The following is a 17,686-nucleotide window of genomic DNA, read 5'->3' on the forward strand; positions in this document are numbered from 1 at the left end:
CCCCTAAGCGGTGACTCTCCATTTCCCTCTTATTCCTGGCAACCACCGATCTGCTTTCTGTTTCTGTGAATTTCTCTCTTCCGGTTATTTAGATGAGTGGGATCATATGTGGCCTTTTGGGCCTAGCGTCTTTCACTCAGCATAAAATTTTGAGGTTCGTCCACACTGTGGCATGTATTTCATCATGTGGGTCTGTCACTCTTTGTCCATCCATTCATCTGCTGATGGGCATTTGAGTTCTTTCCACGCTTTGGCTATTGTCAATTATTCTGCTATGAACATTCGTGTGCAAGTATTTGTTGAGTCCCTATTTTCAACTCTTTCGGGTAGGTGCCTGGGAAATGGAATTGCTGAGTCACAGGGTCCGATTCTGACACCAGTTCTGATGTGTGTGGGTTTTTTTCCATCGCCACCAAGCAGTTTTCTGATACCAGTGGAGTGTCCCACAATTCAACTCCATGCTGACACCATCGACCTAGAAACAGCATCAGACCCCCCAGGTTGAAGGCTCAGTCCTACAAATCGACCCCTCTCCCCATTGCAGACGCCAGTCCAAAGTCCAGTCTGTCACCTGTGCTTCAGATGTCAGACTGTAGATTGGGGGTTCCAGCGACCCCCCCCCCCTCCCTGGGCTCTATTAATTTGCTAGGGAGGCCACAGAAGTTGGGAAGACATGGTACCCGCTAGATTACTAGTTTATATCAAAGGATAGAACTCAGGAATAGCCAGATGGTAGAGAGGCATCAGACAAGGGATGGGGAAAGGTGCCAACTTCCATGCCCTCTCCAGAGTGCACTCTTCCAGAATCTTCTGTGCTCACCAACCTGGAAGCTCTCCAAAGCCCCTCCTTTGGTTTTGGTTTTTGTTTTCGTTTTTTTTTTTTTTTTTTTTTGGTGGCTTCATTACACAGGCATGATTGAGCAGATCATTGGCCATTGGCCAATGATTGAATCTCTAGCCCCTCTCCCCTCCCTGGAGTTGAGAGTTGGGACTGAAAGTTCTAACCCTCCAATCACACCATTGAACTGGCTCCCTCCCTTAGATTCCCTAGGTGGTTTTTCAACAGTCGCCTCATTAACATAACAAAACGCAACTTTGTCTTCTGTCCTCACTTAGGAAATTCCAAGGATTTGAGGAGTTCTATACTAGGACTGGGGACAGAGACCAAATATAGCTTGTATGAGTCACAATATCACACATGGTAATTCCATGTCTTAAGTTTTTGTGGAACTATTTCGCCAAACTATTTCACACAGAGGCTGAATGTCTTATATTCCCACCAGCAGTATACGGGGCTTTCCCACATTTTTGTCAACACTTGCTGTTCTCCTTTTCTTTCTTAGACTGACGGCTCTTACTTTTCCTTCCAGTCCCTCCCTGTCCACTCTCACCTCCCGTCACTTCACATCTAAACATGACTGATATTGTTGGTTGTATTAAACATAACTGCATCTCACCTGCTCCCCACCCCGCCCTAGTGGGCACCCCCTCTCTGAGCACCCTGCTCCCACCTGCGCAGAGTCATGAACAAAAAGCCTGGGGAGGGAGAGGCTCTTGTCTCTATTGTACAGTTGGGAGAAACGCATTTCAGACATGCCCAGGAAGAGCCATGATTTAAGGCCTTCTGACGCCATCCAAGGCCCCGGTCATCACACCAGAGTATCTGTGAATCAGTTTAACCCCCTTAAACGTTCATGCAAAATCATGCGTTTGTGTATATTTTTCTGGGGAGAGACCCACCACGTGCTTCATACTCTCCCAGGGGACCCCAGCCTCTCACCATGGCTCCTTTTTCCATCGTCCTGTCTGTGTGGGATCTGCCAGAATTCCCGAGGTCACTTTTCCTTGGGTGGTGAGGGGAGATGGCCTTCAGCATGGAGGGACCCTGTTGGAATGAGAGCATAGGTGAACCCTGGCCTCCCCAGGTTCCTAGGGGATCCCGGGTTCAGCGCCCGGTGGCCTCCTTGTGGTTAAGGCAGGAACTGTGTCACCCTCAGAGTCCAGCCATGCTGGGGATGCACTCCACGTGCCCAGCCACTGCAGCATCCCTCGGAAGCAGGGTACCTCTCGGTTGCCAAGGCTTCCCGCAGCCCATGTTTCCATGGAGGGACAGAAATCAGAGAAAGCTGTTGCCTTGGAAACCCTGTAGGAAGCAGTGACTCAGCTGGTCTGTAGCAACCTTTTGCCCTCTGTACCTGCAGTCCTCCCAGGGAGCTCTGAACCCCAGAGGACAGGTCTTGGGGGACAGCAGCCCTCCCTGCACACAGCCCCCTGCTGCCCCCAGGAGCTGCTGAGGTGAGGATAAAACGCTGCGCCTGTGCTGTGCTAGGCTGGCATCTAACGCATGCTTGGAGCTCAGGGCAGCTGGGAGTCCAGAAGTGGGGGGATAGCACACAGGACCTGGGGGAGAGGGCGTCAGCTGTTCCATTCGGCCCACAGTCCCCAGCTTTCTCCTCTCCTGTTGCCAAGGTGCATATGAAATACAGACGCAGGCCATTGGTACCTTCACGGGCCAACCTGTAGTTAAAAGGTGGTTGGATGTTTCCAGAGGTTGCTCTGCCTCTTTGTCTGCAGCCCAGCACATCAAGAGGCTGGGATGGGGGTGGAGGGTAGGGGCAGAGGGGGTAAGAACTCTCTTTCCCCACGTGTCCTTCCCACCTTCCTTCTACCCCTTCCTCCCCAGCTCCACCTCCTGGCCTTCTAGCTCCATATTCCCCCTTTACCCATCCCCTTTACACCCCCACCCCCACCCCACTCCAGTGGCAGGAATGCTGACATCCCAGCTGGCAACATACATGGGCTTAGCTCCAGGCCATTGCCCCGCTACCCTTTGCCCAGGACATTCTCCAGGATTCTCTGCTTAGCCAGCTCATGACCCACCTTCCTCCTGCCCCAGATCATTCTGGATGCTTCTGGATGTTGTGGGCAGCACTCCTCTGGGTTCAGTCTATGCCTTGTTTACACTGGGGTAAATCCCAAGCCAGAGCCCACGCAGAAGCTCTTGTCAAAAGGGGGTATAGATGGCATCCTCCTGCCCTCTTCCACTCCAGCCTTGGTGGGTTATGTGGCCACCCCACCTCCTCTGTCCCTAAGTCTTTCATAACACTTATCTCATGCTGCCCCCTACTGGTGGTCACCGCCTTGTCAGTTGAGCTTAGGACGTGTTTCCGAAGAGCTGTTGCGTTCTGGAGGACAGGAACCACAGCAGATTTATTTTCCATGACTCCCAGGGAGGTTGACAGGGCCCAAAACACAAGAGATGCTCGGCAAATATTGAACAAATAAATCCTCTAAATTTTGAGAGTCGCCTTAATGCTGCAGCTGGAAAATGCTGCGGCCGTCACGCTGGGCAGCCCTCACCGTGTCTGGATCCATAGTCACACCAATGAGAGCAGTGATCACTGATCCATCCTGGGCACTGTTCCAAGTGCTGGCCTCGTGTTATTGAAAACTCACCACAACCTAGGGAGGTAGGAGTGTTATTATCTTCACCTAGACAGGTGGGGAAACTAGGAGGCACAAAGAGATGAGCAACTTGCATGAGCCTGGGTCAGCTCCAGAGTCTAGGCTCGTAATCCTTCCCTGGGGCAGCAATTCACAGTAGTAGCGGTAAAATACTAACAAAAGAGTAACAGTAATGCTAGTAAGATAGTTGTAAACAGGACTAGTACTGGCAGAAGTAGTCCTCGTGGAACTAATATATTTACCTTATTACTTACTTTACTATACTTGCATGCCATTATTACCCATATTTACCACTAAACATGGTATGTAAATATGGATATATACATGGGTGTGCCTGTGTGTGCGTGTGTGTTTATCAGCTATATTAATTTCATCCTCCTACCACCCCATGATGTTATACATTACTAACGATCTCCATTTGACAAGTGGGAAAACCGACGTCCGGAGAGGTTAAGTGACTTGCGTAGGGTCACCCAGTTAGTAAGGGACGTAACTGGGGTTCCAGCCTGGCAGTCTGATTCCAGAGTCTGCACCTTAAGTATGCAGAAGACCTGGGTGCTCGATGGCGAGTTGGGGTCAGCGTCTCTGGCCTGATGGTATGTCTGCCCACAGAGGGCGTAAAGACAAAGAAAGCATCGGTATCTGAATGGGCTTGCTGGACTGGCCCAGAGTCAGGCCAAGGAGGGAGAAATCCCTGTTGCGGGCCTGTGTGACCTCAAGAAAGTTGCTTGGTCTTTCTGTTCACTCATCGCCCCTTTGGTGTAATGGGGCGAGATGATGAGGTTTTGCAGGAGCTGTGACGGGTTTTGGGGTATTCATCAACAAGGAGCTTATTAGCGTCTTTGCCTGGAAGGGTCGAGGGGAAATCTGGTACCTCTGTCACCTCCCTGGGGGGTCGGATGTCACCTTAGTGCCCCCTGCCTCTGGACTGCTCCCAGAATGCCCGCCTGCACAAAGTCCTTTGTTCTGCAGGCAGGGCCCATGTTGCCAGGCCTGGGGAAGGAAAGCATGTTTCTCCAGAGCTGTTTGCTCTGGGTGGGACAGGCTGATCCTACAGGCCTGGAGGTGGCAGGGCCGGGTGTCTCCTGGCCATCCCTGCCCTTCCTGCTCGGCGGGCTGGGGTAGGATGCGTGAACGTGCCGACTCTTCAATGCCTTTCTGTCTTTTCTGGCCCAGGTGTGGAAAAGGGAAGCTAGAAGACGGGGACGGGATCAACCTGAATGACATTGAGAAGGTCCTCCCGGCCTGGCAGGTAGGTGCAGGAGGAGAGTCTTCAACCTTCCAGCCAGGTCCCAATCTTCAGCCTGGGCACAGCCTGGGCACCCGCTTAGCCCCTTCCTCCAGCGGGGTGTAACTGGATGTACTGCGGTGGGAGGGAGGCAGGGGTGGGTGCCTGATGAGGCCCAGGGCGTCCCATCGTGATGTGTGTGTGGTGGCACGCTCTCTGCACTGGTGGCGGGCCTGACATCCCCCAGAGGTGAAATGGGGCCATGCTGTGGCAACTCGGCGCATTTGTCCAAGTTTTTTGTCCCTTGACCTGAAATCTCTGCCGGTGTGGCCTCCCGCGGTGTGTTCCTGGGACAGGCAGGGCTGCTGGGATTGCCAATGTGGTTGGGGCTATTTTTAGGCTTTTGAAAAGTGGAGATGTCCTGCCAGCCTCCAGGTGTCTACTGTGCTTGCTGATTTTGTCATCGACTGGGCTCCTTTCCCTGGATCGAGCCTGGCTCCGGGACAGTAGGATTCACTCAGCAGAGAGACAGCAAATCTGGGTCTCGAGATGCTTCTGGTACTAGTCTTTGGGCAGAAACAGTGGGAATCTAACTGCATCCGAGTATGGGGGTGGGGCCTGCCACAGCAGAGTGAGAGTCGCCCTCCTAGGTGACAGAGTCTGCCTGGTCAGGGACCTGCCACCACACTCACCACATCACCCTGTCCTTTTCTCTACTGAACCTCGTGCCATTTCATCTGCTCCCATGGCTCACCAAACTCTGCCTATTTTTTTTTTTAAGTCTTTCTTCTCTGTGTGTTTCATTTTGGATACTTTCTATTGCTGTGTCTTCAAGTTCACTAGTCTTTTCTTGCAAAGTCCAACCCTACTGTTAATCGCATCCAGTGTATTTTTCATTTCGGATGTTGTCTTGTTCATGTCTAGAAGTTCAGTTTGGATCTTTTTTTCCTCTCTCTTCTTCATGTTCCTGCTTTCCCCTATCTCCTTGAGCATATAGAATCGATTTATAATGACTTTTTTAAGGTCTTTCTCTACTAATTCGGTCACTCATGTCATTTCAGTGTCTACTTCTATTAATTGATTTTTTCTCTAGATATAGGTCATATTTTTCTTTGCATGCCTGGTGATTTTATGTCAGATACCAGGTATTAGGAATTTTACATTGTTGGGTGCCTGAGTTTTGTTGGTATCCATTTAAATATTTTGGGCATTGTTCTGGAACACAGTTAACTTACTTCAGAACAGTTTGATCTTTTCACAGCTTGCTTTTAAAGCCTTTGTTAGGTGGGGAGCCTTTAGTCTGGGACACATTTTGATCCACTACTGAGTCAATACCCTTCTGAGATTGCTACTGAGAACCTTGTGTATTAGGAGGTGTTTCTACCTCATCTGCTGGGAACTATTTCTAGCCTTGTATGATCTCAGGGGATGGTTCCATCTATTCCTTTCAGAAGGTTTTCTACTGGCTCTGGAAGTTTCCTCGTACACATGCACAAATCAGCGCTCAGCCAAAGACTCAAGGGTCTGTGGATTTCTGGATTTCTCTTCTCTGGTGTCCTGCCTTGCAAATTCTCGTTGTCTCAGACTCCTTGAATTTTAAACTCTAACCCCTTAACTCATTGAGACCACTAGGCTCTCTGTGTGTTAAGACTGGAAGCCCTCTTTCAGGCACCAGGCTGGGACATACATAGGGCTCACCTCATTACAAAGGGAAATATGGTGGCTTAATGGTGGAGAAACCTGGAAGAGCCTAATTTGACCCTATGATGAGGTTAACATCATTAGTGACAGGTTGGGTAGGCACCATGTGCTGTCTGATGTGCCGCATGGAGAAAACCCTACACCCTTTCTGGGGTTTTCCTGCCAAGAAAGCACAGCCTGAGTCTGGTCATAAGGAAACAAATGTAGGGAGCATTCCCTAAAACTTGGATAGGAAAGACAGGAAAAGACTGTGGAATCTTCCAGGTTGGAGGGGACTAAACAGACAGACTACATGCAATATATGTTCTTCGCCGAGATCCTGGACCAGAAGTCTTTGTTGGATGGTTAGGGAATGTGAATGGGGTCTGTGGGTGGGGCGGTAGTGTTACCTGGGCATCAGTGTCCTGACTTGAAGGGCTGTATGATGGTTATAGAGGCAAGTGCCCTTGTGTTGGGGAAATACACACTAGAGTACTTGAAGGATATGGAGCTTCATGTCTGCAGCCTGTCCTCGAATGTTTTGAAAAAGAAAAAAAATAATGAGTATGTAGATGCATAGCTGTGATGAAGGGCAAACGTGGTGAGTAGTAAGTCTGGGAATCTGAATGAGGAGCGGAGGGAAATTCTTTGTACTGTCCTCACAACTGTCCTGTACGTTTGAGAGACAAAAGAATCAATATCCTCAGCCACGGTGTGTAGGTCAAATAGCTATAGGGGCGCCTGGGTGACTCAGTGGGTTAACCACCTGACTTCAGCTCAGGTCACGATCTCACGGTTTGTGTGTTCGAGCCCCACGTCGGACTCTGTGCTGACAGCCCGGAGCCTGGAGCCTGCTTCGGATTCGGTGTCTCCCTCTCTCTGCCCCTCCCCCAATCATGCTCTGTTTCTCTCTCAAAAAATCAATAAACGTTAAAAAGTTAAAAAAAAAAATTACCACTGCTAATGTAAAGCTAGCTTTGGTGCAAAAGATAAAAGGGTAAAGTACTCAGTAATTACTATTACTGCTTCATTCCTAAATGTTTACGGCATTCATTATTGAGAGGGAACTATATTTGAGAGACACAGATCCAGGGGAGGATCCCGATTCCCCCTGCCCTAGGTGAGGTGCTGAGCCCTCGATGGCCTTTGAGCCAGCAGCCTGTGGCATCCTGGCTGGAAAGGTAACAGGTCTGACCATTTTTTTCCTATTTGATGCCTGTCCCCTCGCTCCCTGGGGAGCAGAGCAAAGCAGAGGGCCTTTCGTTCCTGCTCAGAGGGCAAGGAGGGCTGGGCCCGTGGCTGGCGGGGGGGGGGGGGGGGGGGGGGAGGGGGGGCAGCAGAGCTCAGGGGTTAAGGGTTAGTGTCTGGACCCCAGACCACGGACCTTAGAGAATCCTGGCCCTGCCATGGACTAACCAAGGAATCGAGCTAGTTACTTACCCTCACTCTGCCTCGGTTTCCCCCTGTGTCAAACGAAGATAATGACAGGATCCACCTCATGGGGTTGTTGCAGAAGATCGAGTACCTGAGTTCATGTGAAGCTTTGGGAAAAATACTTCGTGCATAGTAGGTGCTCCCTCCCTCTGACGGTGGACGCCCATAGCCTGGTTAGGAGCAGGGAGAGGGGGCGGATCCCCGTACCGCATCCCCACCCTGTGTGCCTTTCCTAAGTGGCATCCTGGGTTGCGGTGGTGCCGAAAGATGGCACTAGAAGTCGGGAGGATCAAGCTGTGGACCTCTGCCCCAGAAGCGCTGCTAAGCATGGGGAGTGGTGGTGGGGAGACTGGAGAAGCAGGCTCAGGGGCCACTACTTAGACTCGCCCGGAACGGCTCTGCCGGCATCTCTAACCCAGTCTACTGGGAATGGTTTCTCTTGAGGAAACGGTTCTACTCCTTGACAAATTGTGAAAATCCTCAGGCCAGGGTTCCCCTCAGGTTTCACGTTCTAGGCTTTCTCTCTTCCAGGAGCAATACATCAGCAGGCACTCCTGGTTCTCGAGGGCTACGTGTGACACTTCAGCTCTTAGGGGCTGCTGGTGGTGGAAGCCTTCACCCCTTGCCTGTCTCCGTTTTCAGCGTGGAGCCACACAGCAGTAGCTCTCTGATTCTCGCATGCACACGTGCCACTTTGAGTCAGCTTTGTGCCCAGAAAACCGTCAGCAGCATAAGTCTCTACACCCACGGCTATTGAACCTTGACCGCACATCAGATTCACCTAGGAAGCTTTTACATCCACAGCCTCCTGGCCCTACCTAGACCCACTGCATGAATTATCTACTGCTGCATAGTAAATAGCTCAACATCTAGCAGCTTAAAAAACACACACGGAGGGGCGCCCGGCTGGCTCCGTCAGTTAAGCGTCCAACTTCCGCTCAGGTCATGCTCTCATGGTTCATGGGTTCGAACCCCGCGTCGGACTCTGTGCTCAGAGCCTGGAGCCTGCTTCGGATTCCTTGCCTTCCGCCCTCTCTGCCCCTCACCCGCTCGCACTCTGTCTCTCTCTCTCTTTCAAAAAATAAACACTAAAGAATTAAAACACACACACACACACACACACACACACTGATTACCACAACATACTTTCAGAGGGCCAGGGATCTGGGAGGAGCTTGGCTGGGGTTCCGGCTCAGGGTCTCTTCTGGACTCGTAGTCAGGCTGATGGCCAGGGTTGCAGCCATCTGAAGGCTTGACTGCGGCTGGAGGGCCTCCTTCCATCCTGGCCCCGTCACACGGCTCCTTCACTTTCACCTTGGTTGTTGGCCAAAGGTTTCAGTTCCTCGCCACGTGGACCTCTTCATAAACTGCTTGAGTGTCCTCACACCCTGACAGCTGGATTCCTCCAAAGCAAGTGATCTGAGAGGGAGAGGGAGAGAGAGAGAGAGAGAGAGAGAACGAGAACAGGTGAGAAGGGCGAGCATCCAACACAGAAGTCCCGATCTCTTATAACGTAATCTCGGAAGTGACGTGCTATCCCTCTGCCACATGCTATATGTCGGTTGCACACACCGGTGCAGAAGGGACCACACAAAAGTGTGACTATCAGGGGGCAGGGATCATGGCGGCTGGTGACCACGTCTACTGAACCATACCCAGGAATCTGTATTTTTTTAGAGCATCACAGCACACTCTGCACTCTTATCAGAATTACCAATAAGAGTTGAAATCCTAGTTATGGCTGACAATGCTCATGACTTGACCTCTTCTTGGGTGTTTGTATTTCATACGGGTACCGTTAGGACAAGGCTGACAGGCTTCCTGATCCCCAAACAGAGCTCTGGTGGTAGAATCTGAGGCCCTCGGAGTGCACATTGGGATGACTTCTCTGAGTTTTCCTAGTGTTCTTCAAAGCCCCTCACAAACAGAGCTGGCTGGTTGAGTTGTCCATCTTTGGGTCCTGAGGGTCAGCTAACCCAGCTATTGGCATTTGGGGTGGGACAAATCTTAACTGGATGAAACTGTCCAACGCAAGTAGGATACTCAGTGTTCCTAGCCCCGGACGCTGAATGCTCGTCACTGGGGAGGGGTGACCAACCATGGTGATCACCAAAAATATTTCCAAATACACCAAGAGACACTGTGCACCCAGTGGGAGACCACTGAAGGGGAGAGAAAGCCCACCCATAGCCTGAGGACCCCCAGACCTCCCACAGAGGCTTGGGCCTGAGCAGAGATGAGTGGGCTACATACGCTGTTTTTGACAAAAGTCAGTTTGAGGAGTAGAAGGAAACCTACATTAGGTACCCTCATGCAGTTAACCTCAGCCGCAGTTCAGTAGTGAACCTCAGTAGTTAACCTTATCTGAAGTTCCGCTTTCCTCGGTCCGTTACCCGGGGTCAGCTTCGGCCAGGAGCAAATGATGCTCCTTCTGCTGTGTGGTCAGGAGGTCAGTGGTGGCCTGCCACTCCGTCACAGCCACCTGTGTCATTCGTGTCACTTCATGTCATCACGCAGGGGTCTTATCACCACCTGTCCTCAGAGGGAGGGTGAGTACAGGACAGTGAGATATGTTGAGAGAGACCCCACATTCACATAACTTTATTACAGATACGGGTTTTTTTTAATTTTTAGAAAATATTTTTATGTATTTTTGAGACACAGGGAGACAGAGCATGGGCAGGGGAGGGGCAGAGAGAGAGGGAAACAGAATCTGAAGCAGGCTCCGGGTTCTGAGCTGTCAGCACAGAGCCCGAGGCGGGGCTCGATCTCACAGACTGTGAGATGACCTGAGCTGAAGTCGGACGCTCTACCGACTGAGCCACCCAGGCGCCCCTGTTTTTTTTTTTTTTTTAATGTTTATTTTTGAAGGAGAGGGAGACGGATTGTGAGTGGGGAGGGGCAGAGAGAGAGACACACACACACACACAGAATCTGAAGCAGGCTCCAGGCTCTGAGCTGTCAGCACAGGGCCCAACACGAGGCTCGAACTCACAAACTGCAAGGTCATGACCTGAGCCAAAGTCAGACGCTCAACCGACTGAGCCACCCAGGTGCCCCTATTACAGATATTGTTATAATCATTCTATCTTGTTGTTGTTGTTACTCTCTTACTGTGCCTCGTTTGCAAATTAAACTTTATCATAGCGCATACGTATGCCCAGGAAAAAGTGTGTGTGTGTGTGTGTGTGTGTGTGTGTGTGTGTGTGTGTGTGGTTCAGTACTCTCTGAGATTTCAAGGCTTTATAAGTCGTCATCGGGATCTTGGAATGTATCCCTGGTGGATGAGAGGGGACTACTTTCTTGCCTCCCCGCCTCACCAGGAGGAAAACAGAATAAAGGGAGAGACTGGCCTGCAGATCACTGCCTACCTGGCCTCCATTTCCTCCACCCCACAAAAGAAGCATTAGACTTGCAGCCTGCTGTCTCCTCAGCATCTCCCCACACGATAGAGGCCCAGGGTACCATCCCTGATCAAACTCCTTGTATATAGGAGCCTTTGTGATTTGCCCCGGCCCACCTGTGCCTTGCCCAGGTCAGAGTCCTCGTTCCTTGCGGGGGGAAGTCTGGGCTCTCTCCCTGCAGACTTCACCTCCCTCCTCAGTGCCGCTCCAGGAGCTGTTCCCTGGGACCTGAATGATGGCTGGGCACAGAGCAGAGCACCCCAGTGGTCCCCCCGACTTCATGACTGTTGTAGATTTCCAGGGAGCTCCGGCTTCTCTCTCACTGGGAGTTGCACACGGGGTACTTGTCACCGTGAGTGGTCTTAGGTAGGAGTGCCTCAGCCAGCTCAGATTCTGACAGCTGGGTACCTGGCCAAACTCCCCTCCAGTCAAAGCTGAGGACCCTATCCCTGGTGACCCCACCTGGTCGTATTTCCACAGCGGGACCCTGGGGGACCCCTATTGCTGAGACTCCTGGGGCCGAGCCCCCGGAGGCACCGAAGGACCTGGGAGCAAGGCAGACAGGTGTCCACCTCTTCCGGGTATAGTTCTTCACCCATAAAAGTCACTTTGTTGGCTCATAAGGGCCGATGCTGGTGATACGGACTGTCCCTAAGGTCTGCCTCCCTGGAGCGGTGGCTGAGGGGGAGGGTGATAGCAGCCAGAGCGTAGCATCCACAAACACCTGGCAGCCCCCAGGGAGCTGAGGCTGGCGTTGTTCCCCCACACTCCTGACTGGGGGAGGGCAGCTGGGGGCTCTGAGTGCAGTGACATGGGTTTGGGGGGTCATCAGTCATCGTTCTAGGTGGTAAAGCCATAGGGCAGGGCAGAAGCTCACACAGTTGGACCTAGAATGGAGTCCTGGGGGGTCCCGTGTGCATTTGGGGGCTCTCCGTTGGGAACTGTGTGAGGGTGGAACGGGGTCAGCCGGCCCGCCATGTTGGCAGTGATGGGGTCACCGCAGCGTGGCCCCAACTCAGGAGTGTCAGGAGGCCATGCAGGGACACCGGCTGCACTGACATCTGCTCCCACTAGGGGACACCAGCGCACCACTCTGGAGGCTCCTCAGTGTGCTTTGCGCTCGCAAGTCCCTTGTCCCAAGCAGCCGAAGGTGTCCTTGCCCCCTTATTGGTGCTGAACATGCACCCATGTCAGAAACGTGACCCAGGCCAATGCTCAGGCCCTTCCTCCCCAGAACAAGGGAGAGGATGAGGGGGTAAAGGAAGTGGTCACACAGAGGTGTAGGGAAGTACCTGTTTGACCCAAGCGTGCCCCACTCTGAAAAGGCCTGACATTTCTCGGCGGGTCCTCCCCCCTCCCCCGCAGGCCCCTGGGAACACAGGCTGCTCCCAGGCAGGCACGCCCCTCAGCCTCCATCGGCCGCCCAGACAGGGAGGGTGCCTTCCCGTGGAGTGAGGGGCGCAGGCAGCATTCCCTCCACACCAGAAATCTTGACCTGGGCCTGCAGGGGAGGCGCCCACTGGCGTGGGCCTTGGGGCCTCACAAAGCCTTGGCTCCTGCCCTTGGAAGAACAGACGCTGGCAGTCTGCACTGAAGGGAAAGGAGCTCTGTAATCCGAGCCAAGTTAAACTTGACTAAGTTCAGCGTGAAAAGCAAGGGAATGGACTCCCAATAGGCCCGAGACCACTGCCCAGACAGCGCCCCAAGGCTCCGTCACCTTGAGCTGTGGTAACGTGCTGAGCAGTTTCTCCTCAGCGGCTCCTCAGGTGACGGAGCACAGGCGACCCCACGGCCTCAGGACCCTGCAGACGTGCTGCCTCCCTGCCCCCCGCGCGGCCCCCGGAGGCTTCCATCTTCTACAAAACCCCAGTTGAAAGACCTTGTTCTTGAATTATCCTGCGTCTTGCCCAAGCCTTTCTTGCCATAAGGACATATTGTGATCATTTTTCTCGAATTCTGTCAGACAGACGTGATGTCCACTGCCTTTTGTCCGGCAATAGGAACTACATAAACCCAACTTATTTCCCTGCTTGCCTTCCTGTTAGGAAATTTTGAAACTAAATTCTGTGTCTGTCTGCAGTTAATTACGAGCTCACCGTGACCTGGTCAGGTCCCCTGCTTTGATCCTCTGATGACTGACCCAGTTTAGTAGTAGATAATGTAGAATCCCACCATTATGAGGTCAGCATGGCACACAGCTGAACAATGAACATTTATTTCTACATCAAGTGGGATTTCGGGCCTCGCAGATGTGCCCGAGTTTCTCCCCTACTGAGGGGCCCAGCAGAGCCAGGAAAGGTGAAGAGGGAGTTCAGGCCTCATGAGCGTGTCCAAGGTGATCTCTTTACATAGGACCCAGAGAGGGGACCGACCAGCCAAATTAGGGGACAGTGAGGCTTGGAGGTAAGCACCCCATCCCCCTGCTTGACCCCAAATAAGGGCAAGATGAGAATCTCTCCCACCTCCCTCCCTCTGAGGGGCAAATGAACTTTCAGAATGAAAAACACCGGTCTCCTGAATGACGACCTGGGTTCCCCCACTCCACTGGGCGCCAGGAGGAATAAAAATGGTGGCACATGCAAGAGCAGCCTTGTTCCTCCAGCAGGTGGCGCTGTTGCCGTTTGGAAACAGGGCTGATGGGAAAGGGCCGCCCCACTGGATCGCAGTTGCCGTAGTAGTCCAGTTCCCAGCCCTCCAGATGGGAAGGAGTGACTTTATTGTTCCCTAGAGCTATGCCAGCTCCGTTGCTAAGTCTTCTGGAAACTTCTAGGATATGCTAACTCACAGGCCTAAGGATTATTAAAATAACCCAAGATGCTGAGGAACAGTCATATGAAAGCCAACCCCGCTTGGAACTCCCAGACCCGTCATCCTCACCAAGGGCTACTTCATGTCCCCTCCTGGCCCCACCGGAGGTACGGTCTGACTTCATTCACTGGGTCCACCAGTATTGACTGAGCACCTTTCCGGGGACAGGCATTGTCTTAGCCGTGAGATGGACTGAGTTTGAGCGCAGGGGCCAGCTACCTTTCCAGTGGACCGGGACGCGGAATTCTCCTACTGTCCCCTAGGGGAGTCCAACGACAACTACTGCAAACACTGTGCCGAGTGCTTTCCACGCTGTGACAGTGCTGCCTCTTTCTTATCTTGCTTATCCTGACACCACCCTTGGGGAGTGCAGACAAGGTGGTCTCTGGTCAGATGTCATCCTCTCCGTAGGCCTTTGGGACACCTCGCCCTCCCCTCCCCCACACACTTGACCCTTCCCCATTGCACTCATCAGGCATTTGGCGCTGGTGCGTTTGCTTTCTTTATTCTGTGGTCGGCATGGTCCCTCTGGGATGTCAGCTCCGCATGGGCAGACACAGGTGCTCGTTAAATATTTGGTAAGTGACTGAAAGAGCCCTGACTTGCTCGTGTTCCAGAGGGACTCATCACTACCACCCCCGTCCAGAACCTTGCCTCCTTCCCAGGGGCTCACACGAGTCGAGCACTGCCTGAGTCAGTGTCTGTGTGTATCCTCCCTGAGCTCACGTAACTGCCCCGGAAAGCGTAGGGCCCACCATCCTCACCATTTCACAAATGAGAGAATTGAGGTCAAATACGTTGCCCCAAGCCACACGGCTTATAACGGGGGAGCGGAAATTGGAATTCAGGCAGCGCGACTCTTCCGGCACCCCTTCGTAAGGAGTGTCGACAGGGAGGAAGAGGTGCTGGAAAACCATTTTCTATATTCTAGGCGACCTTAGTCACGTACAGCAAGTTAAGGGGGAATGTCATTTCCTTAATAAGCAAGAACAAGAAAATGGATTTCTTTTTTTTTTTTTTCCTCTACTGCCGAAGGCACTAAAAATGGAAAGAGAGAGAGAGAAGCCCCACTGACACCTTTGAAAGAGGAAGAGATATGATTTTTGCTTTTTTAAAAAATGTTTTTTAATGTTTATTTATTTTTGACAGAGAGAGAGAGAGAGAGAGAGACACAGAATCCAAGGCAGGCTCCAGGCTCCAAGCTGTCAGCACAGAGCCCGACGCGGGGCTCGAACTCACAGACCGCGAGATCATGACCTGAGCCGAGGTTGGACGCTCAACCGACTGAGCCACCCAGGCACCCCTACTTTTTTTTTTTTTTTAATCAGTTTCCAGTGCCCTCCCCCACAATCCCTGCTGACCCAAGATCCTGCAACAGCTCTCGAGGGGGAGTACTTACCTAGGAGACCCCCTCCCTCTGTCTCTCTGGCCACCTCCCCCCAACTCCCTCCAGGGCTTCCTCCCTCCGGACAAAAATAGGTGCTACAATAAAGAAGGAGACCAGGAGTTCATTCCATGGTTTCCTGTCTGAGGCCGCCAGGTAGCAAGGCCCATTGGGAAAGGGCAACGTGCTCTCTGCGAGGCAAGCCTATTTTTATTTTTGTTGTTTTTGAGTTTTTATAAGAAGTCACTACTTTGGGGGGTGCAGACTTCTGTTGGTGACAGCGAGGGAAGTTCCTAGGGCGCAGGCCTCGGCCAAGTCTGGAGTGGGTTCCCACGCAGCCTCAGGGGGGCTGGGACTAGAGGCAGCTTTCTGGCTCCAGGGCGTCCAGGCCACAACTGCCTCCCTTACACAACAGCTTTTATTGTCTAGGACCTTCGACAGGGATGGCAAAGCGACCCACAGAGCAAGTGCAGCCCTCCAGCCGGTTTCTGCAAATAAAGTTTTATTGGCACGCCGACCACCCGAACGCTCCCCGTGGCTGTATTTGCACTACAAGGTAGAGTTGAATAGTTGCCATGAGACCCTACAGCCTGCAGAGCCTAACATATTTACTGTCTGGCCCTTTACCGAAAACGTTTGCCGAACACTGATCCAGAACATACACAGCAAAAAAGCCTGAGAGTTGGGGCACCTGGGTGGCTCAGTCGGTTGAGCGTCCGACTTCGGCTCAGGTCGTGGCCTCACGGTTCGTGAGTTCGAGCCCCGCGTCGGGCTCTGTGCTGACAGCTCAGAGCCTGGAGCCCCTTTCAGATTCTGTGTCCCCCTCTCTCTCCACCCCACCCCACCCCTGCTTGTGCTCTGTCTCTGTCTTTCAAAAATGAATAAACATTAAAAAAAAAATTTTTTTTTTAAAGGCGTGAGAGTTAAAATAGCTGGCACAAATCTTGAAGTTCGTTCGTTTCTGTCATCTAGGAGCCTTTCGGTTCCATGTACGGGACGTGGTGAAGTTCACCCAAAGCCATTCTCTCCCGGCTTCCGTTTCTTCAGCTATACAATGGGATCATACGTCTGTCTGACTTATATTGCAAAGCTATACTGAGGGTCAAAATACGAACCAGGTTATATAATGACAGTCTTTATTAGCTGAAAAACTGCTCTACGTGTATGACGTGGCCTTACTAAGTGGCACGGTGGGAGCTGGAAGCAAGGGCAGAGCTGGTGAGCTGGATAGGCGAGAAACGTGGTCGGGAACCAGCCTACGGGTCCCTTCTGTGATTTGAGGGGCCCACGGGTGGAGATTCAGTTGAGTTTCCCCAGCTCCTTCTAAGACCAAGCTCTCAGAGAACAACCGTCCGTCTGTGTAGGACTTAGGCCTCACCAGCTGTGCCCACCCCACTCCTCACACCTGCTCTGCTGTTTCCACCCGGGACCCAGATCTGCTCCCTCTTTCGTGGCCCCATTCACGCTTCCCCTCCTTCATGAAACCGTCCTTGACGAAGCAGACCAGCCCAGTCCTTGGAGACTTCATGGACAGTTGTGAGGTTCTCTGGTTGTTTCTTGCCTCTCCCCGTGTTTGTGCTTCCTGGAGGAGGCAGACCTCAAACTGGGCCTTGGTGGGTGGCCAGGGAGGCCCTATAGAGACTAAAGAAAAGGTATGGCATTCAGGGCTGCAGAAGTAAGTGAGAAATGGTTCAGAAGCAGTAGTGGCCGTGGAGAATGGGGGTGTCCAGGCGTCTTGAAGGGACATTTCTGTAAGTAGAGAGACCTATTGGTGCAGGTCCTTGCGACCTTGGGACTTGACCAAGTAGAGACTCAGTTGAATGTTCTTGAGCAGCAAAACGCATGCTAGAAGGAGGATTTAGGAAGCCAAGGGCTAGGGCCTGACCAGTCCTTCTGTTCCCTTCCTGGGATCCACAGGGAATTCCTAGGTTGCATACATCTTTCCTCAGCGACCAGGAAAGGAAATTTTGTTACTTTGTGAGGACAGGCCAGTGTCCCTTAATAGCAGGACTTGCCCCACTGGAGAGGTCATCTGGTCCATGTCCTGCTTTGGGCCAGACCCATGTCCAGAGTCCTTTGCTGAGCGCCAGAGGGCTTGATCCGTCAGGTGGGAGGGAGTGCTTGGGGCGGGGGTGGCGGAACCAAGTGAGGCCAGACTGAACACTGCCTCTGCCAAGGCCACGGCTGGGCCCAGGCCATCTCACAAAGAAAAAGAGCCGCCCCGCCCAGCCCTGCTAGGGAATGGCGTGGGATTGGGACGTGGAGGCCAGTAGAGGTTCCACG

The 17,686-nt window shown here is 52.4% G+C and overlaps 1 protein-coding gene and 1 long non-coding RNA gene across 19 annotated transcripts in view; one reads left to right on the forward strand and one right to left on the reverse strand.

The window, feature by feature from the left end:
* CTIF (cap binding complex dependent translation initiation factor) overlaps nt 1-17,686 on the forward strand; it is a 297,589-nt gene that overhangs the window by 114,367 nt on the left and 165,536 nt on the right. For all 18 annotated transcript variants that reach the window (XM_045457976.1, XM_045457969.1, XM_045457984.1 and 15 more), the window contains one exon: nt 4,642-4,717. In XM_045457976.1, coding sequence (XP_045313932.1) covers nt 4,642-4,717 — 76 coding nt within the window. The remainder of the gene's footprint in view (nt 1-4,641; nt 4,718-17,686) is intronic.
* LOC123587907 lies at nt 363-9,057 on the reverse strand. The gene is made up of 3 exons (XR_006707601.1): nt 8,954-9,057; nt 1,781-1,885; nt 363-475 (listed from the first exon to the last, which is right to left on the reverse strand). It is a non-coding gene; the product is annotated as an uncharacterized LOC123587907 (long non-coding RNA).

Source organism: Leopardus geoffroyi, chromosome D3 (assembly GCF_018350155.1).
Source record: "Leopardus geoffroyi isolate Oge1 chromosome D3, O.geoffroyi_Oge1_pat1.0, whole genome shotgun sequence".
Classification (NCBI taxonomy): Eukaryota; Metazoa; Chordata; class Mammalia; order Carnivora; family Felidae; genus Leopardus; species Leopardus geoffroyi.